Source organism: Patagioenas fasciata, chromosome 10 (assembly GCF_037038585.1).
Source record: "Patagioenas fasciata isolate bPatFas1 chromosome 10, bPatFas1.hap1, whole genome shotgun sequence".
Classification (NCBI taxonomy): Eukaryota; Metazoa; Chordata; class Aves; order Columbiformes; family Columbidae; genus Patagioenas; species Patagioenas fasciata.
In genome coordinates this window covers 10,963,050-10,990,739 of record NC_092529.1, presented here as the reverse complement: position 1 = coordinate 10,990,739, position 27,690 = coordinate 10,963,050, and the positions used below count along the sequence as shown (strand labels likewise).

The 27,690-nt window shown below is 46.4% G+C and overlaps 2 protein-coding genes across 21 annotated transcripts in view; one reads left to right on the top strand and one right to left on the bottom strand.

Annotated features, from left to right (window-relative positions):
- HEMK1 (HemK methyltransferase 1, mitochondrial release factors N(5)-glutamine) overlaps positions 1-3,789 on the bottom strand; it is a 29,543-nt gene extending 25,754 nt beyond the window's left edge. For 4 of the 15 annotated variants that reach the window (XM_071813116.1, XM_071813118.1, XM_065846030.2 and 1 more), the window contains exon 1: positions 55-196. The gene's annotated coding sequence lies outside the window, so the exon portion shown is untranslated. Of the gene's footprint in view, positions 1-54; positions 329-2,755; positions 2,913-3,698 lie in introns of those variants that run through there. The other 11 variants (XR_011740721.1, XR_011740722.1, XM_071813117.1 and 8 more) reach the window with 6 other exon arrangements.
- C10H3orf18 (chromosome 10 C3orf18 homolog) lies at positions 309-27,690 on the top strand. 6 transcript variants are annotated; one of them, XM_065846042.2, is made up of 5 exons: positions 309-431; positions 4,014-4,405; positions 5,762-5,787; positions 7,400-7,529; positions 26,029-27,690. In XM_065846042.2, exons 2-5 carry the CDS (start codon positions 4,124-4,126, stop codon positions 26,128-26,130), a joined length of 540 nt encoding a protein of 179 aa, XP_065702114.1. In that variant the 5' UTR covers positions 309-431; positions 4,014-4,123; the 3' UTR covers positions 26,131-27,690. The 6 variants fall into 6 exon arrangements, with proteins under 6 accessions (XP_065702114.1, XP_071669223.1, XP_071669222.1 ...); XM_071813122.1 differs by lacking the exon at positions 26,029-27,690 and adding an exon at positions 13,664-13,752; XM_071813121.1 differs by lacking the exon at positions 26,029-27,690 and adding an exon at positions 12,746-12,865.

Here is a 27,690-nt window from a genome sequence, read left to right as displayed (position 1 = left end):
CAGCCCCTCAGAGGCGGGCGAGCGAGCGAGCGCGCCCGCACAGCGACTCCTCACCTCAGAGAGGCCGCCGTTAGAGGGGCTGGAGGCGCAGCCTCCACACGGAGGTATATAGGAACCACCACACGGACTAAGCGCTCTCACCGCTCACCGAGCGCCACCGCAGCCGCCGCACCACCTGACGGCCTCCGCCGTGCGCATGAACGACAGAAGCACTGACCAACCGTGAGCCGAGTCTTGCGGGCGGGGGCCAATCGCCTGGGGCGCGGAGCAGCGGGGCGGGGCCGCCGGCCGTGCTGTCGTGCGTGGGGATCGGATCGGTCCGGCCTGGCCCGCCCCGCCCCCCGCGGGCAGCGCGGCCCCGCGGCCGAGAGCGCGGGCCCCGGGCGGCCCAACCGCCACCGGGGACCGGACGCCTCAGCGGGGAGCGCTCAGTAAGTGCCGGCCCCGGCGGGCCGGGGGCGCCGGCGGGCAGTGGCCGTCCCGGCGGGGGAAGGGCGGCGCTGAAACGCGGCTGCCTCCGGGGAGGGGCGCGGCGGCGGCGGGCCGGGCCGCGGGAGCGTCCGCGCAGCCCCGTCGGGCCGCAGGCGGCGCCGCCGCGGCCTTTCGGCGCTGGGGAAGGGCGGGCGCGGCGACCCCGCACGGCGCCCGACCCCATCCCTGCCCCGGCCGGGCCGGGCGCGGCGCTGCGGGTGCCGGCGCGGCGGGCGCGGAGCGCAGGCAGCGCTGCGGCGGAAGCCGGCTGCGAGTCCCAGGGCTCGTCCCGCCCCGCCTGGGGAGCGCTTCGGAGCGGGAGACGCTGTATAACCCGTAACCCGTTCGGCAGCTTCGCCGCGGGAGGGGGAACGAGTGACTTCCCGCAGGGACAGGGCCCCTGGGGTGGCACAGCCCGGAATGGGTTGGGGGCCAGGGCGACTGCTCGGATTTTAGTTTTGTATCAGTCTGTAGTCGGAGGAGCGGACACATTGCTGGGGAGTGTACCCGCGCCTGTGCCAGGTCCCTGGCCCCTCTCTGACGGCGGGAGGCGGACAAGCGAGGTGCTCCGGGACAGTGGGCACAGGCGGCTGGGGCATCCCCCCCGGAGCCTGCTCAGCCCTGTAGCAGGGGGAGAGGAGGCCACAAGTCCACACACTGGGAAGCAACGTCCTGTAGCCAACAGCAACTCATTGTCACTTTGCTGAATTACTACAGAGACTTCATCTTGGTCAAGTAATGCAGAAAAAATACTAGTTATTATTTGCCTTCTTCATCCAGAGACCCCGTGACCCATCTTCATCCCTGTGACACAAACCTCTATTGCTGTCTTACCCAAGAGGAAACTGTGGCACAGAAAGATTAAAACCAAGACTCGGAAAACCCAGCAGCCTCAGGCTAGTGCCTGACATGTTCTGCATTTCAGAGGTGTTGACCACCACAGTGCCTATCAGAAACCAGTTTGGAAATGCTGATTTAGGAGCAAAAAAAAATATGTTCTCCTTATTGGCAGACCCAGCAGAGCCCAGCACAGAGTGGTCCTGGCACTGTGAGAAGCTTTGTTGGTGCAGGCAATGAAAGAATGCCAGTTTGCAGCAGTTGAGGATCTGGTTCCTCTTCTGTTCTGCTTGTGCATAGACTATGCTGAAACCTGCCAGCGATAGGTAGTAGCTGTTCTTGGCCCTAGTGCCCAGCCTGCAGATCAAACTTCCAGAATGACAACTGGGAAAGGAAGATGATAGGAAAGACCATCCACACCCAACTCAACCATTAGCCATAGGCCCTGGGCCATACTTGCCCCTACCTCCCCATCCGGCCCTTTACAACTTGGACCAGAAACACCCTTATCTGCACCTGGAACTGGTTGTCTAAGCCACGTCAGAAACCTTTCAGCCACAGGCCCACTGTTAGAGCTACGTCTCTGGGCTTGAGAATCCTTCAGCTTGGACAGGACCCTGACAGCATGAACAAGAGCCCCATTTTGCACTGGACCAGATTTTCAGCTGGCTAATTTTGACCTAGCCTAACTTTATTCAGAGGAGCAATGCACACCAGCACTATGTGGTCCATACAAAAAGGCTCTTACCCAAAGGCTTGGTATCAGCTTGTACATCCAAGTTCCAGTTGTTTTCCAAAACTGACACTGCATTGAGATGAAGGCCTAACCAATTTTGTTCCCAAAACTACAGAGCTGTTTGAGACCTAGAGCCATAATTTGCAAAGCGTTTGGGCCTGCTTCACTCCTTTCACTTAGGTTCTTTTTCTACTTTTTGTTTCCTCGGTGGTGGCTTTTTTTAAAATGTGAATTACTATTGTGGATAGTTTGCCTGAATAGCACAGACCAATGATTCTCTCTGAGAAGCTGCTCAGTCTGCCCAATACCCACTCACCAATTCCTTCCCTTTCCCTGCTGGGCCATAGTTGCTGCTGTGGCACTCCGATTTCAAATTTGCCATCTTTGTGGCCAACTGTCCACTATGCCTCAGCTCCACTGTGGTCAGTAATGGCTGGGGAAGTCCAGGTGCCACGTGGTTTAAAGTAGGCATGTGTAGTTTGGTGGCCACTGAAGGACATGGCCCCTTTCAGCTGCAATGAACTTGTGTCCCAGCGTGGTGTTAGGTAGGACCAGACCACAACTGATATCTTCACAGTGCTCTAGAAACTCATAGGAGTTTGACAGCTCCCACAGCCTCCCAGGCACTTCAAAATCCTCAGCAACTCCTGTCTCACCTGCTGTTCACAGGGAGCTGTGAGACAGATCCTGCGTGTGTGGTGAGAGATTTACCTGTTCAGGGAGACACAGGACAAGTGCTGTGGAAGTCAAGGTGGCTGCTCACCGACCACAGGGCTGCCTGGTGCTGTTTGCCTGATGTGATTCCTCTGCTTCAGTTGTTAGTGACAGATGTTAATCACACTGCTTAATGACTGTGCAATAATCTTGCCTAGAATAGAACAGAGTGGAGCAGAACAATGGCTCATTTCTCTTTGCAGGCACATCTTTTTCTATTCAGAGCTCATTAACCCCTATGTCCTGACTACATTCCAGTCCAGAGATGTAATGTCTACTGAACTGCAGAGAAATTATCAGAGGACTGCTACAGTAGTTCTTGGGGTTGGCACTGCTCTGGTCCAGAGATAGATGCATTTTCAGGAAGCAAATGCTGAACTAATGTTATATATGGTGTTTTTTTAAACAAAGTTGTGCAAATACTTCCCTTAGGATCATCCCATGGTGTTTTGCAACTCCTGATCATTTGCACAATAGAAGCATGAAGCAATCATGAAGCAATTAAAGCCTTTCATGTTTTCAGCATGAATAGATCTATCAAATTTCACAACCCCAAAATTGGACTAATTTTAAAATTAAGATTGATAATTAGCAGTGCATGATGAAGCTCGAGTGGGTGCTTTCATGGGGGACTTGAGAAATACTCAGTCTTTAGTAGCAGATGGGGGAGCAATGCAACCCACTGTTTTAAGGAAGGTGCCTTTCCAGAGCATGTGGGATGGGGGACAGTGGGGTGGTGGAGACTGCAGTGACCAGTCACCAGTGACTATCACAACAGGGATGTTCTACTTTGGATTAAACAGAAAGCGTTGTGAGATGTAGATGCATCACAGCTGAGTGTCATTTTATTGGATGTGTTCCCACAGACAAACTTTAGGGGATCCACATAACTTTCCAGAAGTTAAAAGCAAGAGATAGAAGCAGGAAAATGCTGTCTCACCTGGGACAGATGAAGGCCACCTGGCTCAACCTGGAGCAGACTGAAGACAGGGTTTCTGAGGTTGTCCCCACATAGATCTGCCAAGTGCCTGCAAGGAGGGAGAGCTGAGGAAGCAGGGGGAGAGTGTATCGCTGACTTGAAATGGATCAGGCATGACTTTGAGGGTTCAGTACCCCTGAAAAATGTTTTTCTTATTTTGAGTGGACATCTGTGAACTGCTCTCAAAAATTGTACTAGTGAATCGGGAAGCTTTGGAAAAGGTTGTGCCTGTCTCTAAGAGCTCTGCACTGTTCATTTGTTCTCATTCTTTCCTAGGCAGAAACCTGTGTGGTTCTTATGAAGAAAAACCACCAGTGATGATGTTACAGGATAGGTCTCACATGAGGGTCCTCGATACAAAGGGCAGCTCTGCACTTCTGTAGCTGATGGGTGAGGACAACAGCTACCAAGGAGCTACCAAGAGCGGCAGGATGAGTTACAGCTCACCCTCTGTGCATGACTTGTATCACAGCACCACCTCCCCCATGGCTAAGTCAGACCTAGGGACAACTCTGGATGTGACTGTACCAGAAACAGCTACTGTAAGTCCTGAGACTACCAGTTTCAACAGCACCAAAATCCCAGATGTGGCCAGCACCGGACCCAGCATGAGCACAATGCTGCTGTCCTTTGGGATCATCACTGTGATTGGGTTGGCTGTGGCTATGGTAAGAGAGCCCTGCTAAATGTTTCTCTGTCTCTTGAGGGTAGCGGGTGGCATAGGGGCTCTAGGACTAATTTGGGTTTAATAATTTCTTTACATTCTACTAAAGGCTCACCCAGAACTGCTGGGAACTGACAGTTGCTGAGATCCCCGTCTTTTATTCAGAGCTCCAATACTTCTGCAGTTTCCCTGAGGTCTGGTCAGAGTGGGATGCTCAGCAGGCCCAGAGAAAGCGATACGTAGTATCAGTGTTTAATAGCTGTAGGAAGTTCAGTTAAGGCAAAGCAGATTCTATTCTGACCTGGTAACTGAAACAGCTGCATTGATTTAAACCTTGTCAACACAGGGACCCTACAAGAAAGTTTGTCCAAATTAACTTTTAAAGCAGACTGTTGAAAACATGTTAATCTCCCCTGTGGACATGCCTTTTTGAATTAAAGCAGCCTGAATCCATTTTAGCTAGACTCATTCTGGACTGCATTTCCATTCCAAGGCTCTACTTGCTGAGTATGAGCAAGGTCCTTGAGGATTTGCTGCGTAACTAATCTTCCCATTAATGCTGTAGGCAGAAGCTTTCAGAAACCACAGTTCTGGGGCTGACATAGGCATTGCAAGTGCTGCAGTTCTTCTTTTGATCTATAACCAGATCATTTACCTGCCAACAGAGAACAAAAGGTAACAGCAAGCTCCCGTTCCTCGTTTGGGGAAGAGCTTCACTAATAGAACCATCAAAGTAGTCTTCAGAAAGGGACTACTGCAAAATTTTATTGCAGGCCCAAAGAAGAGTATTTCCAAAAGCCCCTAAGAGAACCTGGAAAAAGCCTTAAGTTCCCAAGAGCAACATCCAGTGTCCGTAGTTCTCAGAACAAGTCTCTGGAGGCCGAAAGCCTCACTTTCCTCCCAGTGCAGCCGCTATTACTGACATGAGCAGGTCACTGAGCATGCCCCTTTGTTTCTTCCCTTTAGACCAGGGAGGGGTAACAGCACTTCTGTGCTGTAGGAAGTCTACAGATGAAAACCACAGACGAAAGGTTCTTCATCCACTCTTAAATTGCAGCATATGTCCTGCAGCCACCAGAAGTGTGCTGAACTACATCTGATAATGATACTCTCAATATTCTGACTACTACTAATGCACCTAATAACAGGCCACTCAAGCACTTTGTGCTACCAAGCTCACACTGATGCATATGAAATTTGATTTTCAGTTGTCACTGCTCCCTTACCCCTGCTTTAGTGTGTGGTGACACCAGGCTTGATACACCCGTCCTTTCTGTGCACCCTGGGCCCAAAATTTCTCTTCCCAGCTGTTCCCCATCTTACTGGGACTGTTGTAATGATGGTTTTCTTTCTCCTTCAGGTTCTGTATATCAGAAAGAAGAAGAGGTAAGTAATGTCTGTTGTTTGCTGAAGGGAATTTGATGCTTCAAAATCTAAACAGAGCTAGGAAGGAGATGGGGAGAGTGTAAGGGACGGCTTATCTGAGGACAAGCCTATGGGGAATCAGCTGTGTGTGAGGCAGGGGACACTGTACTCCAGGTACTGGCCCATGTAACACCAGAGCTTCGAAGGCTTTTCCACGGCTTTGGAAAGGAAAACATGGGGAGGAAGTTTGGTATCCTGCAAACTCTTCAGGCTATCAGGTACACTAAAACAGAGGAAAGGGTTATCAATGTATAAAGAAGCTGGGAGCTCTCTTATGAAAGATCTGGATCTCACGTTTCAGCCATTCCAAGATCGCTGTGTTTTCCAACAGCCCAGGCCAATACCACTGGCCTTGCAAGCTAAAGCTGCAGTCACAGCAACTGGCAGCAGCATAGTACAGGGATGTAGCTTTCTACCCAGAGATTTAGTGTCTTAATTTCCTTGGTAAGCTCATGGCTGAAAATAGAGAGGAGAGCAGCGTGCAGGGAGACAGACTTGATCGTTCCACCTCTGACAGCACAGACACTCCTGAAGATCCATTAGAGGTGGTACCTCCTCCCTGCCTGTTTCCTTGTGGCAGGCCTGGCCATGGACCTACAAGAAGTGCTGCTGCCCACTGTAAAATTTCCAAGCCAGATCCTGAAGCCCAGATGTGATACTGCCACAGGAGCAGCTGATGATTGGCCTGTGAATGTGGCACTGCTGAAGATAATAGCTGTGTTGGCAAACCCATACAGAGGCAGGGAGATAGTGTGTCGTCCTGATACTTTCCAAAATAGATATTTGTGGTGACACTGCCAGTAACTGCTTATGTTTCTCTTCCATACCCCCAAAAACTCAGCTACAGCCTAAGGCAGGACTTGGTGTTCTCACAGGAGCATGCCCATCCATCCTCCATCACTGAGCTGCCCAGCATTCAGGGAGACTCCTTAGGGTAATACTTTATAGCTCTGTCACTTGGAACAACAATAAAAAAATAAGAACAGTCTGTCCACAGGCATCAGCCTTCCATGAGAATCAATCCCTTTGCTATTTATTGTTTGTTATTTTCTATTTTTTCTTATTTACTTCAGCTCCAGAGTTAAGGTGCTACTCTTAGGCTGCTGGAGCAAAAAGTGGATTTCTGCTGGCAGGCATAGTGCGACATGGCAGGACTGGTTGTTGTGGGCAGAGGGACAGGGGAGAACTTGCAAAATGCTTAGCCAGTATGCTGCACCCTCTCTTTTGTCTCACCACATAAAACTTGATCTTTTAAGGTCCGCAGAAACTTAAATCCCTGATTCCTCTGTGTGTAATGCCTGCCAACACGGATTAGTGATGCCAATTAATCCCTGCAAATGCACTCTGGGTATCTTCCACTCCTGACAGCTGTGCATAGTAGGTTCTTATCCTCATCCTTGCAGGACATGACACGACCCTTATCCAGCAAGTGCCAACAAAGGCTGAATCCCTGTGCAGCAGGAGAAACAGCCTGCAGAAGGCCTCAGCAGTGGGGTGGGAATGCAGCCTGAACGCCTTTCCTTCTATTTATTAAGTTTTTCAACCAACCCTTTCCCTTCCCTCCCATGGGCAGGTTGGAGAAGCTACGGCACCAGCTCATGCCTATGTACAACTTTGATCCCACCGAGGAACAGGATGAACTAGAGCAGGAGCTGCTGGAACATGGGCGAGATGCAGCATCTTCCCAGGCATCACAGAGCAAGGTAGGCAGCAGGGGCCAGTCAGTCTGTTATCAAAACCACTGGCACTTACACTGCTCTTGTACAGAGTCAAGGAGGTTTTGTAGGGGAAGGAAACCATGTAAGACCTCAGGAGGACTTTCCTTATCTCTGGTAGCCTTGGAGGTAGGGGGCTTGAGCATTTTGGAGTGCTTAGGATGGACTGTAGAATCAGGCAACCAGGATGAAGAGCCTGCGGAGGCACCTGGCTCTCCCCAACAAGAAAAAAAGGCAATTTCAGTAATTACGGGTGAGTGAGTTTACTAGAGTTTACCACCCAGAGCACCACAAGGGAGCAGTAGGATGAATACCATTTTCTGGGAGAGGGGCCTTCAATGGCCACGAGGCACTGAAGCTCCCTGGCCCTGAAAGGCAAGTAATTTCCACCCAGTTTTAAGGTATTCCTGCTTTGCCAAAGGACAGAAGTGGGGAACAAGGCCTTGCTGATGGAAAAAGCCTCTAATCATACCAGTTAACTGTGCTGCAAGCCCTTAAGAACGTAGGCAGAAATCCTGCACATGATTGTGGCATGGCACATCTGATCTTGTCAGCGCCTCCAGGCCAACCTTGCTGGGCACAGAGCAGGCATGGCTCAGAAAGAGAACAGGGATGGGACTTCTCCGTTTGAATTTTGGGAGAGCAAGAGAAGCTTTGCTTTGACCACTTCTGAGTGTTCAAAGGCACACAGCATGCTGAGAAATGGTCAGGTCCTTGGAGACCACTGACTTGATAGAGCTGTGAGTTAGAAAAGAGCTTGGCCAGTTGTTTCCGTTTAATGGTCCAGATGGGTCTCTGACAAGAGGCTATCAGCTCCCTCCTCAGTATACCAAGAGGTGGGAGATATAGGAAAAAAGGGCTTTTCACCATCATTTGCAGGCAGTTTCACAGTGTTCTCTGTTTCCTTTGCCACCACCATCACACACAAATAGCCCTTCTGAAAGACAGAGCCAGCAGCGATGGTTGGAACAGGTACGTCTCTTTGCCAATGATGCAGCCTCTTCTTAGAGTAGACATCTTCCCTTTCTTGAATTCCTCTCCATCTGCTCTGTGTCTTCCCTTGGTTTTCCAGTTCCAAGAACAGCTGTTCTTCCAAGCAATCCTCAGTTTCCACATGCTTTACAATTTCGGGTAATCTTTAGCAAACTTGGTGTGGGCAGAAAGGGAAAGAGGAGATAATTAATACAACTGTAATTATAAAAGATTTACCTGGAGACATGCTTCCCTACCTGCTGAAGAGCACACAGGATATGCATGTGTTGGAATATGAAGGATAGTCAACATATTCCGTACACTGGTTTGGGACAGCAAGAAATACTGTTGCATAAAAGCAAAGGATCTTGTTCTCTGAGCAGCACATACTGGGAACACATCAGATCTATTAATGCACACAGAGGAATGCCCTTTAGGTAGTAAAGGACAAGGCCAGAATTAAACTTAGCACGGTAAAAGCACATCCTTCCTTCATAGGGACTGGCCAGCAGGATACCTCAGATCCCTGCAGAGCTTGCTATTAATAATTCACAGATACCTCTGCCTGGAAAGTACATAAGTTTAAAGAAATAAGAGGGGGAGTCTAAAACAATCAAAGTTCAGTCTATGGTATGTTTCCAGGCCTTCTTAAGGTTTCAAGTCTTTTCATGCTGGCTTGTACACATTCATGGTGAGGCGCAGTAATCCAGTGATGGGGGGATTTTAAACTGGTGTGGATTTGCTGACTTACTCTCTGGCCTGTTGTATTTTTCTGTCATGGCCTTGTTAATGCCACATTACTCAGTCAGCCTCCCCTCAATAAGAGGCAGAATCTGGTTACAATACTGTGCAGTCTGTGCCCACGTACACACACCTGAGCAACGGCAACCTTGCTGGGTCTCATCTTTCACTGCTTCAATGCAGATTCTGCTGACAAGTCAAGGATCCCTCCAGAGACCCAGCTGTCTTGTGTTCACAGATGTTGCCAATGCCATCAATGCATGAACAATACCTGCCCCTACTCTGGGATCGTGCTGAGACTGGGAGGATGAAGCCAACAAACCAGTGACTTCCCACAAGCGTGGCTGATCCACTGAGCCTGGCTGGTTGCCCCATTGTTTTGTGTTACAAAAGGGCACAAGCACTGAACCCTGAAGCATCTGTCTGCCTGTGTGTCCTTCAGGGCTGCAGGAGGGAGAGTGGGTGAAGGGGTCTCGGGCCACCTTGGCATGCTGCAGTGCAGCAGGGGCGCTGTCCTCTGCAGAGCCTTCTGGTGGCCACCAGCCCCAAGTGCCACAGGCCAGCACAGCAGCCAGGGGCCAGCAGCAGAGCCTTCATGCAAACATTGGTGCTGAGCCATGCACTGATCACCTCCTGATTTTTTTTGCAGTACGTGCATTTGTCAGTCAGATTGTATTCCATCCACAGCACCATTTAAAAGGGGATCAGGGCAAGCCGAAATCTGAATGCAGATCTAAAGGTTGGCTTTATGCAAAGAGATGTTTCACTGAGTAGCAATTCAGGTACCATGCGTTTTGTTGAAAGTTTGGACCTGCCAGTTAGTTTTTTTTCTCCTATTTATTTTTCTTCCCCACTGTGATTCCCCCCCCCGCCCCATATTTATTAAATGCAGACTCTTTTCTGAGCATGTGCAGTGCAGAGTTTCTTACCAGCCCTATTTACTTCACCGATACAGCTTCCCTTGTGGCAGTTTTGCAGGGCTAAGTTACTTTAATTTTTCAGTATCCCTCTTTCTTTTTAAAATCAGGAGTTCTGGGAATGTGTTAGGGCTAGGATTGTCATTACCTGTGGAAAACTGCCCAACCTCCATACCCAGGAGATGGGGCAGGAGGCACTCCCAGGCTGCTGGTGTTTGCACTCCAGGGATACTTTGGAAAGAAGGTGTATGGGTACAAAAGCTCAATGCAATCTGGCTGAGGTCATCAGGATTTGGACACTATCCATGGGTCTTCCCAGAGATTATGCCTATGAAACCGAGAAGCAAATACATCACCCCCCCTACACACACGCACACTTACCATCTCCTCCAAGTGCTGAGGGCAGCCACAGAAGCATTGGATTTCTCCCTCCACAGCTGGCACGTCCCTGCCTATCACACTCCCACACTCTGCAGCAGGGCAAGGATGCAAGCAGCAGCAGGGGTGCCTGGCTGTCCGAAATCACTTTTCCCTTAGAACTCTTAGGACTGGAACTTCATTTGCTGTTTTAAACTCAGTAAAAGGCAAGTGTAAGCTGAGCTGTTTCCTTAAACCAGCAGCCTACTTTGTGCTCTTTACCCAACTCCACATGCTGCATGAGCAGCTGCCAGCTCAGGTGCAAAAACATGCACCTTGTTCCATGTTAATGCTGAGATGTATTTTGTATAACAAACACACCTACAGAGGAATTATCTTTAACATTTCTTCCTGTACTGGTAGGCTTTGTCCTGTGGTGACTGCCCTTAGATTAAAGAAGTGTGGATAATAAGACTAAAATAATGTTACGGGTATTTGCTGGGCTTGTACTGAGGTATTCTTTCAGCTCTATAGCACCTCCTCTCACAGTTCTGTATGTACAATTTAGCAGAAGCATTATGATGTAATTTAATTCAAGTGTTTCTGTGTTTTAAGCATTGAAATATAATTAAACTATTTACATGAAATCTAGTGTGATTTTCTCCCCCCCCAATCATTCACATTTTCCACTGAAAGCTGCTGGAGTGTATCCTCACTACCTGTTGGTATTTGGTGTGCAGTGAATTCCCCTTCTCTTTAAAAGACTGAAGTAAGCATGTAAACCTTGGAAGGACAAGCTCTACGGGGGTCAAGGTTTAGTGCTGCACAGGACGGAAACTCAGACCTCTTCAGGAGCTGCTTGGTGGACAAGTCAGGAAGGCAGGAGCTTCCAGCCAACCAGAAAGACGAATTCCAGCTTGTCTGTTTGCCATATAGTCCTTGAACCAGCTGAATTCATAGACAAACGAGGGGTTCATCAGCCCACAGGCAGCTCCATCCATGATAGCCTACCCACACTGGGGTGAACATTGCAAGCAGCAGCATCAGTGGCTCCATAGTGATATTGGTGTTATTTCAGATTTGCTTTCTGCCTCTTCTTCTGGCCTACAGACCCCAAACTTGGGATTACTTAGGAAAGCTGTCGTAACTGAAAAGACTATGCACAGGGACAGAATTAATTGTATGAAAAGCTAAATAGTTGTATGGCACACAGAACAATGTGTGGCATAAACAGACTCAGCTGTGGAGACTTCTGGATGCACACACACAACAGAATTGGCCTGTGTCCCAATCAAGCCATTTATGAGGTACTGCAAGATAACAGGATGGAATTAGGTACCAACTTCTGGGTTTAAGGGCCCGTTTTCCTCCATGTGCGATTCCTCATGCGCTTTATTGTTTTCACATAGATCTGTGGGTGCTCCTCAGTGACCAAATCTTGGTTTATAATCCTTAAACCTCTAAAATAGATGAAGAGAAACTCACCTTCTCTGGTGATCTGCATGTGTGCTGAGGTTGTTGCACATGGAGAAGATAATGCAGAAGCCTGAGGTGCTACAGTTTATACCTTTATTAAAAACAAGCTCCAAGGCTATAATTTGCAAGTTGCCCACACTCTTCATGCCTTCACCAAAACCATTTATAAGAATCCTCCAAACTTTGCTAGATAACAAACCTCCTTCATCTCCTGTATTTTGATCCAACTGTAATGACATTTTCAACTGAGTCAGACGAAAACTGTCTGAGCTTAAAAACACTTGAAATGCATTTGCTTCGAGGTAGGATTTGGCTACACAGAAAAGGTAACTATCTAATGGGAAATAAAAAGTGTTTATAATTTCAAAAATAAAACCACAAGTGATCCAACATGAGATCCTAGCTCCCTGAAGACAGCTGGAATTCTGCCTGTCTTTAATATGCTTTGACTTCCATTCCAAGTCTGCATAAAAATGGAGCTGAAGTTATGGACTGGGATTTCAACTGCACACAGAGTAGCTCCTAATAGTGTGGAATTCCGCTTATTCTTCTCAAACGCTCACATTTTAATGGAGACATGTTTTCTACTGTGGCTTCCCAATAGAGTATTGAGAGGTAGCAAAGATGAGATTTCTTTCTTTGAGTACTTTGCATGCACATCCCAGAGGAATACTGCTGACCTAAAGCAAATGGATTTACTATCTAGCTAAAGCAGTTTCCATCCCTATTCCATGCCCACAGCTGAGAAAGGTCTGGTTGATGTCAGAAGAAAAGCTTGAGCTTCTCACAGATGCAATTCCTAAGCCATTCAGGAGAAGCTGAAGCTCCAGTCTCACATTGTAACAACTGCTGCTCTCAGGTAACGGGTTAACTAAATAGGTAATACAGCCTTGCAAGCAGGGTACAAAACCTTCCAACTCACCTGAAAATCAGGTAAAGAAGTTAGTAAAATATCTTTGTCTGCCCCTGGAGTGGCCTTTGAATGCAGACATGAACTGCAGCTGAACTTGTGTGTCCACTGAAGGAGAGCAGCTCCCTAACCTGAATTCAGAGGAAATCCCACTGGATCTTCACGTCACCATCAACATGTACAGATGTGCATGCCTGTCACACCTGGATTTATACACAGAGCAGGAGAACAGGATCAGACTCTTCCCATATCCGGCAGCACGACTCATCCTACAGCGTAAGATTAAGGTCAGTTCCTGTGATCTAATCCATTTAATCCTTGGTTTCTCTGCTGTGTGGTAGCGGAGGCACAAAGGTTACTGTGATGCAGTTTTGTACTAAAATTGCCCAAATCCATACACAAGAAACTACTGTTACGTCAAACCAGACAACACACAGAATGAACAGGACTAGGACTCCAATCATTACTCAACTGTGTGGGCTGGACAAAATGATCTAGAAGAAAAAAAACCCCACCAACTTAATTCTGCATACATTTTCTCATGTTAAATAAACACCTGCTAAGGGAACAAACCTCTGATGAAAGGATAATAAATAGGCTCAATATATACTGCCATTTCATGAGTTTCTGCTATGCACTGCCATAAATTTAAAGCCACTCATGTTCTGTTTAAATATTTAACACCGTAAAGCTATCCAATTTTACATCTTGTCAAAGATAATTGAAATACCTACTTTGTCCCTTTATAGGCAGGCAGCGCATTGATGAGATGGAAAATAACATTAGGATTTCACTGTTTGCAACTGGATATTTGAAATACCCTAAATTCTGAGGAATTCAGCAAGATCAGCTCTGACACTGAAAGCACGAATCTACATACAATGTGAGACTGAGAGCAGCCAGCAACAATCAGCCCTGCTGCCTCCCAAAACTGAACTGTATCAGCAAGCTTTTATTTGCATAGTTGCAACACTAGAGGACCCCACATACACACATTATGGACTGAAGATACAAAATTGAATCCTGAGGCTCTGCAGGGAAGCAACCTTTGTGTAACTGGTTCTTTGCAGACATTCCTTTGAAGTACTGAAATCCACTAGCTGTGACTAAGCTTGTAAACATTGTGCACTCAGAGTTGCTACCAAATTCAAGGGGAGTGCCTGCCACCAGGCCAAAAGCTAGTTATAGAAACGGTCCCTGAGCTAATAATGTTGGGATAAAAAATTCAGAATCAATCCTCAAGACATTAGGCTGCTAACTTTCCTATAGAGCATCCAAGTTTACTGAGCACTGGTGCAACAGCATTAGGAGAGCTGGAAATGTCATGAAGCTCTTCCTTTCTGATATAGTAAAGAAAGGACTCAAAGATCATATTTCAGATGCAATCCCTGTGGGCAACTGATCAAAAGTTGACACTTGGGACTGCTTCATCAATGTACCAGAGTGGGTATGATGTACAAGTTCAGCAATTAGCTGTGTAAGTAGATTTCCTTTACAGTATCTGCATTACTGAGTCAACACTTCTCTGTTGAACTACTGCTGTTTGTGGCAGTGCAAGGCACCACGTTATCCAAATATTTAAGAAAGATTAATACGCTCACAAAAGATAAACTACTAACTGTGAAAGGCATCTCCCCAACAAGGTATTTGACATTTCTTCCCCTGAGTCCCTGTTGGATGTTCGGGGTAAGCCAGCAGACGACAGGAGAGAAAGCATGGCCAAAATTATCAACAAAAAAAAAATTTGAAATATGACATTAAAAATCCTGTTTGCTATCCAGTCCTCTGGCTTCAGCAAGACATGAACAGGTGGGATACTACTGTGCTGCAGCAGGGATGTTACCCAGACATCTACTAAGACCAGTAGTTTTGCTGGACCTGGAACCGTCTTTTCCAGCGATGCCTAAAAGGAAAGATGATGAGAGAGAGAGAGGGTTAGAACTTGAAGTCCAGGAGCACAGCTGCCCAAATGCGCCATTGCAGGGTCAGTACAAGGTTAAAAGCAGCAAGGATCCAGTTCCAACCAAAGATCTTCACAGCAACATTCCCACTGCTCTTGTACCAGCTCCAGGCTAAAGCCTGACAGGAACGGCTTCCCTGGCAGCAGAACTCAGCCTGAGGCTGTTGGGAGCCCAGAAGCAACAGTGTATGTGACATTTTCTGGCTTCTGCTACACACACACGATCAACCTCTGCTGTGAGCAGTTACCTGTTACCACCTACAACCCCTGATCCTCATGAGACACCAAGTACCAGAAGTGCTTTACTCAATGTCATAAACTTCAGGAAAGCAGATGCACAGAAGGTCTGCAAATTATCTCAGAGTGGGGAATGTTTCTGGCTACCCAGACTTGCTCTGATCTGCAGCAGACTCCTTGGTTTCAGGAAAGCTCAGGTGATTGCTGTGGCAGCAGAGGGGACAAAGGGAGACAAAGGAGTTCACAGCTGCTCCATCTCTCACTGTACTGAGAAGAATGCAGGGGAGGAAAGATGGACAGGAAGGAATGAGATCCCAACACTGGTTCTGGCTTTGGACTGCGTCTTGGAAATTTTGTCATAAGAGAAGACAAATACTTTTTGGCCCAGAAAAACAGAAAACTTTAACAATTCAGTTGTGATTGGCAGCATCTGCAGGTAGCAACACAATAAAGCCTGAATGAATAACAAACCCCTGCCTGCTCTTGGATAACCCAGAGTCACCCAAAACCAGGGCCTTGGGAAAATCAGATGTGGATCCCTGCCTACAAAGACTGTGGGAAAACACCAGCTAGCATCAAAGCAGCTCTCTGCCCCATGGCAGGCTTGTAACTCTTGTGTATTTCTAGTTCAGTTCTAATTTCTTGATTTTCCCCATAATAGACTGACTGAAACGCAGGGAATCAGTCATTGTTTACTTCAGCAATTCTTTCTTAATTTTGCAGACGTGAAGCCCAGGGCAGATTTCTTTCCCACTCAGAGCTGCACGGTGGGATCAGCAAGCGCATGTATCCTCTCATGCGCTCTCTCTAGCACAGCAACTCAAAAATCCTCACCTGGAAGGAAAGTCCAAACCTATGAACCCCACAATGACCAAAAGCTCTAGCTATGCCTACAGCAGAAGTTTATTATGTGATTGGAGACTCCTGCTAACAACTCTCAGAGCAGCAGCCTCCTCCAAGAGTAGCACAAAACCTTGCAGGCATATAATATCTAAGTTAAACGCAGACCCATAGAATGGGCTCATCCAGTAACTACCTGTTTGAAAGCTGCTACAGCTGCATCTTGCTTGCAAAAAAGCCACAGGATCTATAGTTTTCAGAAAGTCAGAATAGTAAGTTTTCCCTTTGCCTTTTCAGTCAGAAGTTTCTAAGACAGGATATCACCCAGTTTCAAGCTCCTGAGCAAACAACAACTGATATGAAGTTTTCCAGAGGACTGCCAGGTTTTATACTGTATATGCTTATCCCCACTGATTTTCAAGTGACTGTTTTTTGTGTGTTGCGTTGTTGTCGTCGCTTGTTTTTCATACACAAGCACACAGCTTCCCCAACGGTAAATCTCCTCTCTCCACCCCGGCAGAGCGCGCAGACACGGAGCGGTTTGCGCTGCAGTCCCAGGCGCTGCGCTGCTGCCTCCCACCGACCGCAGCATCCGCTCGTCCCCCCGCATCTGCTTCTGGTTGATGCAACAGGAGGGAAACATATTCCTCATGTCGCTATCCTCGGGCCCACTCAGACTTAAAGGAAGAAGAAACTACCCACGTTGGCTGTGGTTTCGGGTGATGCTTCAGAGTCCTACAAAAAGGCGGTGACAGGGCCGGAGGTGAGCTCGTCACCCGCCAGCCTGCGGCTCTGCTGATGCCATCGCCCAGCTCGGTGGCAGGAAGCGATACGGGAGCAGGAGCCTGGGAGGAAACTGAGTCGAGCAACTGAGGTTAACTACCCTGGTGCTTTATCATGCAGCGTTTCCAGGGACTTTCTAAGAACGTGAGGGTGGGTTTGGCTGCCCAGTGTCAGTTAGCTTGCTTCAAACACCACGCTCAACAACACTAACGGCAGTGGGATGAGGGAGAAGCTGTGCTGACCACATGGCAAAACAAGGCAACATCTGCCTTCTGGGTTGCTGGCTCCCTTCCCCTCCCACTCAAGGGAAAACATTTAATGAATAGCTTCCTGAGATGACCAATGAAGGCAGGACTCAGCTGCATGCAGGTTTTCCCGGCATCTACCTGAGAAACAGCCCTGAATGGCATAGGCTCGACTTGGATTTGCACTTTCCTAGGGTTGTAGTGAGGCTGGGGCTCTGGGTGGTGCATCTGTATGTTCCTACAACAGTGATAACAGTTATCTGGCATCTCACCTCAGAGAAGCTTAGATAACTTTGCAGCCCCATACAGAAACCTGCCAGTGCCGTCACTCTGTGCACTGCTCATGCACTAACGTCTCTGCTCGTGTGCCAGGCACCAACAGAGAGCACTGCCTTAGAGCACGAGCCAGGGCGGAGAGAGCAAGACTGTAATGGAGGCATGCTGGAAGTAATCCAGAATACTAGGAGATCCCAAATGTCAAGGGATGTTCGACTTTTTTTTTTCCCCTAAGTAAGGTAAGACATTCATAATAGATTATTTTCACTTTCTACATAACACAGATAGACAATTTCACCAGCCATACCTATAACAGTGACCAGAACCTCAGACACACGACCTCTGGAAAGACAATGGTACAGGTTCCCTTCGCATCCCTCTTTTCTACCTCCACTTCTGCTGAACTAGTCACAACTGAATTAGATGGAAGGAATGTGCTACCCCTCCTGTTGTAAAGTGCCTGGAAGCCTTCCAGACTCTCCTCTGTTTGTAGGATTTACTAGAACGATTGCAGCCAGTGCTAGAGCTTTGGGGATGTTTTGCCAGGAGCATGACTGCACAGTTTAGTCTTGTGTAATTATGATTATCTAATTTCAAACCTTGTGTGGCTGGTGCCGAGTTCAAATTCAAGTCACCGCTTCCCTGAGGATTTTCTTCCTGAGATGCTTCTTCTTGGACCATTAGTTGAGGCTATGAAGAGAAACACCAAAACCAAACAACCCCCCCACATAAAATTAGGTATCGAGAGACAACATTGCGAATACACAAAGTAAAAAGCCTTTATCAGAGTTATTTAAATAAGATTGTGAAGCCCTGAAGGCATGCCCACTTGCCAGCACTTCCTGTATCTAACCATACGCAAGAGCACATGGCATCCAGACACATTCACAAGTGTCTCTGCATGGTTGTCCGAATCCATAATAAACCACTGTATTACCAGTCCTATGAGACACGCAGCCCCACACTTGGAAAAAAATCTCCCCATTATGCAGCTGTGGGGAATTTTTTTCATCCTTGAGAATACTTTCTATATTTCAGGATATTTTCTTGTCCTGAACAACTAAACATTTTGTCCATTGAAAATTAAAAATCAAATGGCTGTTCTTTGTCTTCCGCTTTGGTTTTGCACCCCAAAAACTCCTCAGCTGTTACAACAGATTTTTAACTGAAACATCATAATGCTTCACTAACTAAAGTTAAAATGACAAGTTTTGAAACATTAAAAAGGAAAAAAAAAAAAATGAGACAGTGTACAAAAAGTTTTAACTTCAATAAATCAGCATGTAGCAAAGTTTGTCTTCCTCCCACCCCCCAATTATTCTGTAGCTCATTGCTTATAGTAATGAACACCTTACCATACAGCTCTGGCACACAACTCAATTAATTTATCACAGAAGCCCAAGCCTAATCCTAGAACTGCAGCTCCTACAATCTGTTACAGAGGAGGATGGCTGGAAGAGTCTTTTCCGACCTCATTTGCAGCCTGTTATAGATGAAAGATGGCTATAAATTATTTCTAGCATGCTATAGGTGTTTATAGACTGGGCAAATCCCTGAACAACCTGATCCAATTAGAGCTGCTTTGAGCAGTAGTTTGAACTAAAGAATCTCCAGTGGGCCCTTCCAACCTAAATTATTCTATAACTCTAAAAAAATGAAAATAAGTGTAGGAACACACAGCTGAGGGATACCAGACATTTAATACCACTATTAGTAGATCCTGGGAGTTATCAGGATGCTCCAAACTGTTGTCTCCCTTCTCCTGTGTGGCATAAAGGTCTCAAGAAAGAATAAAGTGCCAAATGAACTTATCAGGAAGTGTTTTAATTGGATTATCATTACAGAAAAATAAGTATTTCCATAGAATTTTTTTTTTTTTTTTTTAAATTGCACTTCTACCAACAAATAACAGAGCTTAGGACAGAAAAACTATACCGCCTAGCTTTATTTCAGATTTTAGCTTTTGACAGCGCACATATGGGTGTCTGTGCCCCACAAAATGCTGGGGAGCATGTGCTTAAGACTGCTTGGCTGCCCCATCTCCCTTTCCACCACCAGAGCCGGTCCCCAAGGGGCAGGGAGAGGTTCTCTCTCCGCAGCCGAAGCCACCTCCTCTGTCACTGTTAGTGTCAGTTTAACCACACAACAGCCCTACCAGCAGGTGTTCTAGAAACTGTCCCTTGCTCTGAACCCCCCTCTCAGACTTCTCCTGTATAGGATTCTCAGTTTTATATAGTACACACTTCATCTTTTCTTTGCTTTCCTGAACCCTACAAAAACAGCGTTTTACAGCCAAGGCTTCTGTGTCGCGGTCAGACTGCATCACAGCAACAGCAGAAGCTGGGACCAAGTCTATTACTCCCACAGAATTTCGTTACCTGCTCCTTCCCTTACCTGGCAGGGAGCAGAAAGGCACTGTAGCACTCCCAAGGGTTAAACCTGCCTATTTCAGATTAGATTAAGAACATATAAACTAGTGCCAGAAGCTGCCTGCCAGCTCCTCTGGAGTCCTTTGGGCTCTACATTTGTATCTACCCATTGCAGTTCATGGCTGCGCAGACAGGACACACCTGTTTGTACCACTGTCCAGGACAGCGTGGTGGCTTAGCCTCCTTCCCCCTCTTCTCAATTTCTGACACCCCTCACACACACCACCAGGTCAAAGTGCACCTGCTGATGAACATCCCTCTTACCCCATCTTAAATACAGCTATATCCAGCCTGCTTCAAAGCTGCTTGCAAAGCCCTGCCTTTCTCTGCCCCCAAGGAAGGACTGTCACAGAGCTCAGATTTTTTGTGGTTACAAAAACATATCAAATAATGGCTTGTGGCCATTATTTTTTAATCACTCCTAATGATAGATAACATGCCAGTAATTCCTCACAGGACTGAATATCTTTATTGATTAAAAGCTTTCATAGTTTGTTTTTGGTTTGTTGTTGGTTTGTTTTTTGTTTTTTTTTTTTTTTTACACCTGAAATGTTTTATCTTCTAAATACTGATTCTACTAATCCTATGTCTACTGCATAGAAGAGCCTCCTGCTGGCAGGATACAAAGTTTTATCATTCACTAAATTTCTCTTTTTGCCTAATTTTAAGTTTCTCTTTTGTGACAAATTGACACACTAAGCAATAATTTCAGTATTTCAAGACTCCTAGGAAGACAACCCCCCGCCTGAGAAAGAATGGAATCTCTGGTCTGACATTCCAAGCCTGCGAAGTGCTGCGGAAGACTGATATCTCTTGAATGAAACACAGCAGTTCTCCTGGGCCCTTAGAGCTCTTCAGGGGCTGAATCTTAGGGGTGACTGGAAAGGCAGCCAGAGCTTCCCCAATGTGTTGGATTTCCAGGCCACCTACACTGAAAGAATGCCATTGCAGACAGAGAGCCTGAGAAGATCAAACACAACTGAAAATTCCCCAGGATCTGTGACTGGAGAAGAGGAAAAGAACTAAACACTGTACTCACCCACTTGCGGGGCCTCCCTCTTGGCCTTTTTCCAACAGAAGTTTCTACCTTTATTGCAAACAAACGGAAAAAAACCCACAATATTTTCAGCTCTTGTACTTGCTGGGGACTGTGACTAATACACTGAACTTGGCCAAGCTGACCTCTGTATAAAGTTCTTGAGAAACAAGTAGCAGAAAAGGTGAAAGCTGAGGATAGAAGACAGTTAAGGAGGAAAGGCCTGCCGGGCTATGCTAGTTGTTATTTTTTGGCAATGGTGGAAGAGAAACACTAGAAAGAAGCTGTTGAACAGGCAGTGGCAACACAAGGCGGCTTGGAGGTGAGGACTAGGACCACAATAACTGGTTTGTTCAACAGTGGCAGTTGAAGCTGAGCTGAATTAGAAGCAATTTTCACTGTCTGTCTTCAAGCTAAGAGAAACCTCCCTGCTTGTCCCTTTAGCAATGCTTCAAGAAAGGACAGCCAGCTTCTCTCCCCTATAAGAGAATATAAGCCATTTACTCTTACCATTTGCCCAGATACAGTAGTCACTTTCTTGCTTCCTTTTGGCCTTCCTCGTGGTTTCTTCACTGGCAATGGTCCCAAAACCTCCTCCTGGGATAAAAGGAGGAAATAATTTAAGCAGGGTGATTCCTGGAACAACTTACAGCTTCTCATTCTAATCTGTCTTAGACTGTCTTACACCAATAATAGCACCCAGACCACTAAATACCTGGTTGTCTCTGCTTTTCCAGCTGAAGTGCCATTCAAAGACAGCCAGAAATGCCCCTACCCCTTTATCTTTTGGGTTGAGGAAACAAATAAGCTCCCAGGACTCTGCCCATAGTGTCTGGAATAGGGAGGAAATGGCCTTGGCCATCTGTGGTTTTCCTAACTACTGGTACAGAAACAGGGTGGTGCCACCTGAAAGTCTCCAGACTGGAACAGGGATCTGCCATGTCCTGGCTTGACCAGTATGGCCTGCCACATCACAGTCACCTCTGAAGCCAGTGGCTGAGATGCCCCAGGGTGCACATGCTAATGCTTTCCTGAATAGCAATAGTATTTATCATAGAACACTTCCCTTGCTCTTTGTTAGCAAGCAACTACGTGGGGCTACCAGGCTAATGCCATAACACCATCAGGATGACATGCCCTCACCTGTGGCTGCTTCTTTGGCCTTCCCCTCTTTCTCTTCAAGTCCTTGGTCAGTGTAGGTGACCCAGGGTTCACTGGCCTCTCGTTGCTCATGTTGGCACTTTCCACAGTTTCCAGATGATAATCCAACAGGTTATTTTTCCATGGACTGGGAAAGAAAACTTGTATCTTCTTTTTTTCCCAATCTTGTTACCAATTCTTCTCTACCTTCAAGGCTGAAATGAAATAGGATCAGGCATGACAGCTTGCTGGTTTTTTTTAATAAACTAGAAAAGCTTGGGACACAGCAGACCTTTAGAAGCATAACCGTGTTTTATAAACATTAATGAACCATTCTCTTACATGGCTCATTCTTCAGCTTTGAGGCTTTTGGCCAAAGGAACTGATGGCCCCAGGTGCCAGAGTATGTTGGTACCAGCATCTACCCTTCTGCCCTTTTTGGCCAGTTTCATCTGAACTGACAATGTCTTCAACTCTCTGAACTCCCCTTTTTGTAGGCTTCCTTTGTCTGAGGTGAAGGAGGTCAGAGACAAAGTGGTGGTGAGTTATAAATCCCCCATTAAAGGGTAAAGGTTCAGTTGGAGCTCCTCTATCATCAGATACCAAAGCTAACCCTGTGACTCAAATCCACATCAGGAGAGCCTTACATTAGGATGCTTGGGAGAGCAAGTATCAGGGTACAAACTCTAAGAAGCGAATTTGGCTCTGGTGCTGCACCTCAAGAGTTTGTTCTGCACCACTGACCAGATAGACACTGTCCGGAGAGATGGCCTGACCCGTTTCAGAGCACTTAGCCCCTGGTCCTGCAAGAGGCTCGCTGTTTCCTACAAGACAAAAGAAGTCACCATGCTGTTTTGACAATACAGCTTTTGCCAATGGGTCACAGTAATTTGAGAGCACTGATTTGGTGGCTCTTGGAATTCAGGTCCTAATGTCAATATGTGGAAAAGAGTTCAGGAGGAAATCTAAATGTATAAACATGTCCTTGAAAAGTATCATATGTGCATGTTTTCCCATGGTAGTGCTGAAGCATAAGGAACAGGATGAATGTTGGGGTATAGCAGCTGTTGTCAACGATGTAGTTATATTTGGGTAAGGCTGTGCTTATAGAAATGCAGAGATAAGTATTTTTATTTTCCAATCTCAGATTGTACTATCTGCTTGATCACCTCAGGCTGGACATGCAGAATCTGAAAATATCACTAGCAGATACAGCAAGAAAACTTCCAGCCTTCACTCCATATTCTAACAAAATGTATGCAGTCACAACAGACACTGAAGCCATTGCTCTTATTGACAGAACCTCTCCCATGAGTTCACTGTAACTGAAACCTGCATTAAATCCAAATTTGGCACATTATTCAAGTGGGAGCAACCACAGTGTACAGAATTCATCCTTCCCCAGATGCAAAGAAAGTCAGTTCTTGTACAATTATTATTTTCTAAATCTTGCAAGACTGATACACTCTACAATGTCTTTCACAGACATTTCACAGCTTTCTGCAGACAGGACTGCAGACAAACCTGCAGACACTACCAGAAGAGAAGAGAGGGCAGTATCTTTGTAAATCTCTCTTCCACCTTCCACCAAAGGCACATGCTTCTTGAAGCCTGGTGTGAAAAGAAAAAAATACACAAAGCTATACAAGCATCAGTCCTCAGGGCTTCTGTAAGCTTTACATGACTCAATGTAAGAGGCATACAAAGCAAAAGCACCCACTGCAATTCAATTTCAAATTTCTCAACAATAGCTTTCCTTTTATGTATATAAAAACCCAAACCAACATTGACTGCCATTGTACACCAAAAAATGAATATGCTTTCCAGGGTCACTGCAGTCTCTGCTGGGAGTGGAGCCAGCAGGACTGAATTCCACTCCTGTATGCTGTCCACAAGGGCACAAGACCTAAAGAACCTACCCAAATGTTTGTTTGCCTTAGACGACATTTATGGCAGTCATACACAGAACTTCGCAAAATATGCAGATATGTGGATACACATTTCTGGCAGCATTCAGACCTTTATGAGCAGAGACATCACCCAAAGCAAAGCACCTCATGTCACAAAAGCATTCCCAGGCACCTGGGAGAGGACAAGGGATTCTCAGTCTAACACTTTGTACCTGATTTAGGTGTTGAGTTGTACAAAGCCAATTTTTCTACCATACCAAGTTCTCAGGAGAGAAAAGCTCCTCCTGGGGGCAATGTAGTTGTAGCCTAACACAGGGCATTGAATAGTGTTCTTGAGGGCCATTTCCATTTCCACAGACTACAGAGAAAGCCTTGGGCCATTTAATTTACCCACTCTGCTGACTTGGGCAGGTAAATTAAATGCAGAACCCCTTCCCAGTTGTTTCCTCAGGGAGGTTAAATTTTAGGTTATGTCCTTGGGGGAAATACAATACGACACAGAGATGCTCGAGGCATCATGCTAAAACCCCCAAACTGTGTGCATGATTCACAGCAAATGCTGCCAGAAAATGATTGTCTAGCAGCAGTGCCCACATACAAAATACAAAGCTCACAAAGCCTTTTTCAAAGCATAATAGGAGTGTGATTATGAGAGACCCTTCATTATAGCCTTAACTCTGCCACTGTCTCTATAATAATAGGAAAAAATATCCACAAAGCTGTGAAAATATCCACAAAGCACAACTCCCACTTAGTAGCATAGGGCCATTGTTCTGCTGTCACGTATGACAGAATAAACCCAGGGTAACTTCACCACCATCAATGTGGTCACTTCAGTCCCTCTAGTAAAAGAGGGAGGGAAGAATTTGGCCCAAGTGCTGCATCAAGCAGAGGAGGATAAAGGATTTTGATAGTCAGGACATGTAAAGAAGGGGACTAAGGCCAAGCAGAGAAAAACCTTTCAATTCTAGTAACTGTAGCAATAGTGGTCTGCACTCACATTATGAGAAATTACTTTCACCTTCTGAGAAATCAAACGCTCACGTCTTTTCAGATCTCACAGCAGATCAATACCACAGCTTGTTGCAGTTCCCCATGGACTGTTCTACCAAAAAAAGCAGGATAGCCAAGCACTGGAATATCTTCCTTGGGAAAGAGCAGCAGTAGTAACACACTGGCAAATGAGTCTTTTCTGCCAGAATACTTCTGTGAAATGAGGAACTTATGGACTACTAAATCAAGCTTGTGGCAACAGCAGGTAACTGCCACAGTCTCATAAATCCCATCTGAAAACCATAAATAACAAGTGGTATTCCCTAACTACTTTGAGTGGCTAAGTCTAAGCCTTCTTTGGTCTCCTGCCTAAAAACCTCCTACTTCTTTGCCTGTAGTTTTTTTAATGGGCAATTTATTGTCATTTTTTATTGCAGAGTACTTCAGCAGCAATATTTCTTTCTTCTCCATTTTTAAACCCACTCTGCCAGATATACACATTAATCTGACATTTCCCCCATCTTGCCAGTGTGTTCCAGTTTCTTGGGATGTGATCATATGTCCTGATCATTTTGGTTGTATTTACACACTTTCCAATCTGAACTCAACACTTCTGATTATGATAAGGATTCTTACTCTCGAAACTATTTTCAGCAAGGACAGCTTGACTAACTTATCTGAGAAGCATGGGCTAAGCAACAGTTCTGAGGGAAAAAAACGTTACACAGAAACTGAAAATAGGATGAGCTTCCAAGCTTATTCAACCAGCAAGCTATTCCACCACCTCCAGCATATCCTGACTGATAAAATATCCAGTTCAAAAGATAGAAACTATTTAAGCTTACAGAGAACAAAAAAAAAAAAAAAAAACAACAAAACAAAACAGGAGCCATACGGGCTTCCATGCTTCACATCAGTGCTAGGAACCAGGTCAAGGCCTGATTGGGATCTTCCGTTGCTCTATCTACAGAATTACATTTCTGACTTTGTAATAGATTTCTCTGTGTAACCCTAATGAAGACCTGTCTACTAGGAAACAAACACTGCCAGAAGCCTTTTTTACATTAGACACATGCACAGATACATGGGGAAAGGGTTGTTAGTTACTGAGTTTCAAGCAATGATGTGGACATGACCAGTCTGTTTCCTGTTTCCCAGATCCTGAGCACCCAGCTCAGCACAACACAAAGACAATGTAAGAGCGCTTTCTTGGATGAACCTGTACTTGATGCAGCACCTGACAGCTTCTTTCTCTCTCCCTCCAGATACCCAAGCCAGTTACTACTCTGAGATGCACCTTGCTCATCCTAATCCATAGCACAACTACTTACAGAACTACTACCATGGCTCTGCTGTATCTAGCCTAAAATACGCCCATGCCTTCCTCAGAAAAGTGAGGTTTTGCACCTGTCTGCGGAATGAGTCAGGCCATGTGCACAGTCCTAGCTGCGCTGAGGTGCTATTCATTTCTGTACATGCAGGACTTTCCCTTAAGATTGCCACACAGTTCCACAGTGAAGGGCTCAAATTCAATCCTGACCTAGTGTCACCAGCTTCTCACCCTGCCAAGGCCCCAGGCCCCATGGTCAGAGCAGGCAAAGCAAGGAGGGAGTTAACCATCCCAGGGAAGACGTGGGGAAGCACTGCTGGATACCAAGACCAGAGAGGAAGAGAGATCTGGAATCTGCTCCTGACTCTGATCTTGGGCAGGTCATCTAATTTTTCTGTGCTTCACATTTTCTCTAAGATTATGGAATAACACTGGAAGAATTAACACTTGCCCTCAACCTGGGGTGGAGTGAATGAGGATTAAATCATTCCTATTTGTGCAGTAACACCAAGAACACCCAGCAGAAGAGAACATGGCAAGGCATTATTAAGAGACTGCACTAGCAGCCTCCTCTATGTTGTTGTGTTAGGGAGCAGACAGGAGCGGCACGACTGAAGAAATACAGCTCAGGATTAGCCACATCCTGCTGAGCAGCAAAACACACCCTCATCCTCCTCCAACAGGAAGCTGAAGGCTCATGGGACCAGTTTGGCCCCAAAGCCATAAACTGGAGTTCCCTGCCCGGGTACCCTGGCTGAGAGCAGCATTTTTGTGTGAGCTGGGGCTCCCCAGAGCTGCAGCAGGACGCTGAACCGCACAGCACTTCTCACCCGCTTCCAGAGCAGAGCAGGGAGGGGACACAGGGCCCAGCTCACTGCCTTCCGCCCAAGGAAACTCACGGACTAAGCTCAAGACCCCAAGTCTTAAGGCCACTACCTGAGGTCTTAGACACCCTTCTTGCACTTCTCCAAAAAGTATCAAGCCAAATCAGTGACAATGCCTCTGCACACATTGTAGAACCCCCTGGCATTACACAGTAAGAGCCTGTTAAGAATCTCCCTCAGGGAACTTGCTCAAAGACACAGAAGTTTGCTAAAGGACTCTCCTGTCTCTTGAAACTTTTGTCCAGACACTTTCACCAACAAGCAATCTCCCCAGGCACCACAGAGTTAAATCAGTGGAGAAAAAACAACAGTATTTCCAGGGGAATAAAAAGAGAAATCTGTGGTTACTAAAAATTAAAAATCACAGTCATCGCTTATTTCAGATAGCATCAAGCCTCGCTCCTCTGTGCCATGACTATCGTGTGTTCAGCCCAGTTACTGACATCTGCAACACACTGTCCACCAGCGCAAAACCAGGGAACGTCCCTCTGCTGTTCCTGCTGAGGACAGGCATTCCGGGACCTGAAACATGGACTTACGAAGCAGCAAGTTTTGTCCCTTAACCTACTTCCAAACAGTCTCTCTCAGTTACCAAGATGCAATTATTAGTCCCCGTGCATTAATAAACCCCAGCGTCTTAGAGATGAGCTCTGCATATGTATTTCAAACACAGGAGTGCAAATGCATAGGAAAGGAATAAGGTTACCTGGTGA

Coding starts and splice junctions, on each gene's coding strand:
- C10H3orf18 (XM_065846042.2), top strand. CDS start 4,124: ATGGGTGAGGACAACAGCTACCAAGGAGCTACCAAGAGCGGCAGGATG. Junction 4,406..5,761: donor TTGGGTTGGCTGTGGCTATG/GTAAGAGAGCCC, acceptor TTTCTCCTTCAG/GTTCTGTATATCAGAAAGAA. Junction 5,788..7,399: donor TATATCAGAAAGAAGAAGAG/GTAAGTAATGTC, acceptor TCCCATGGGCAG/GTTGGAGAAGCTACGGCACC.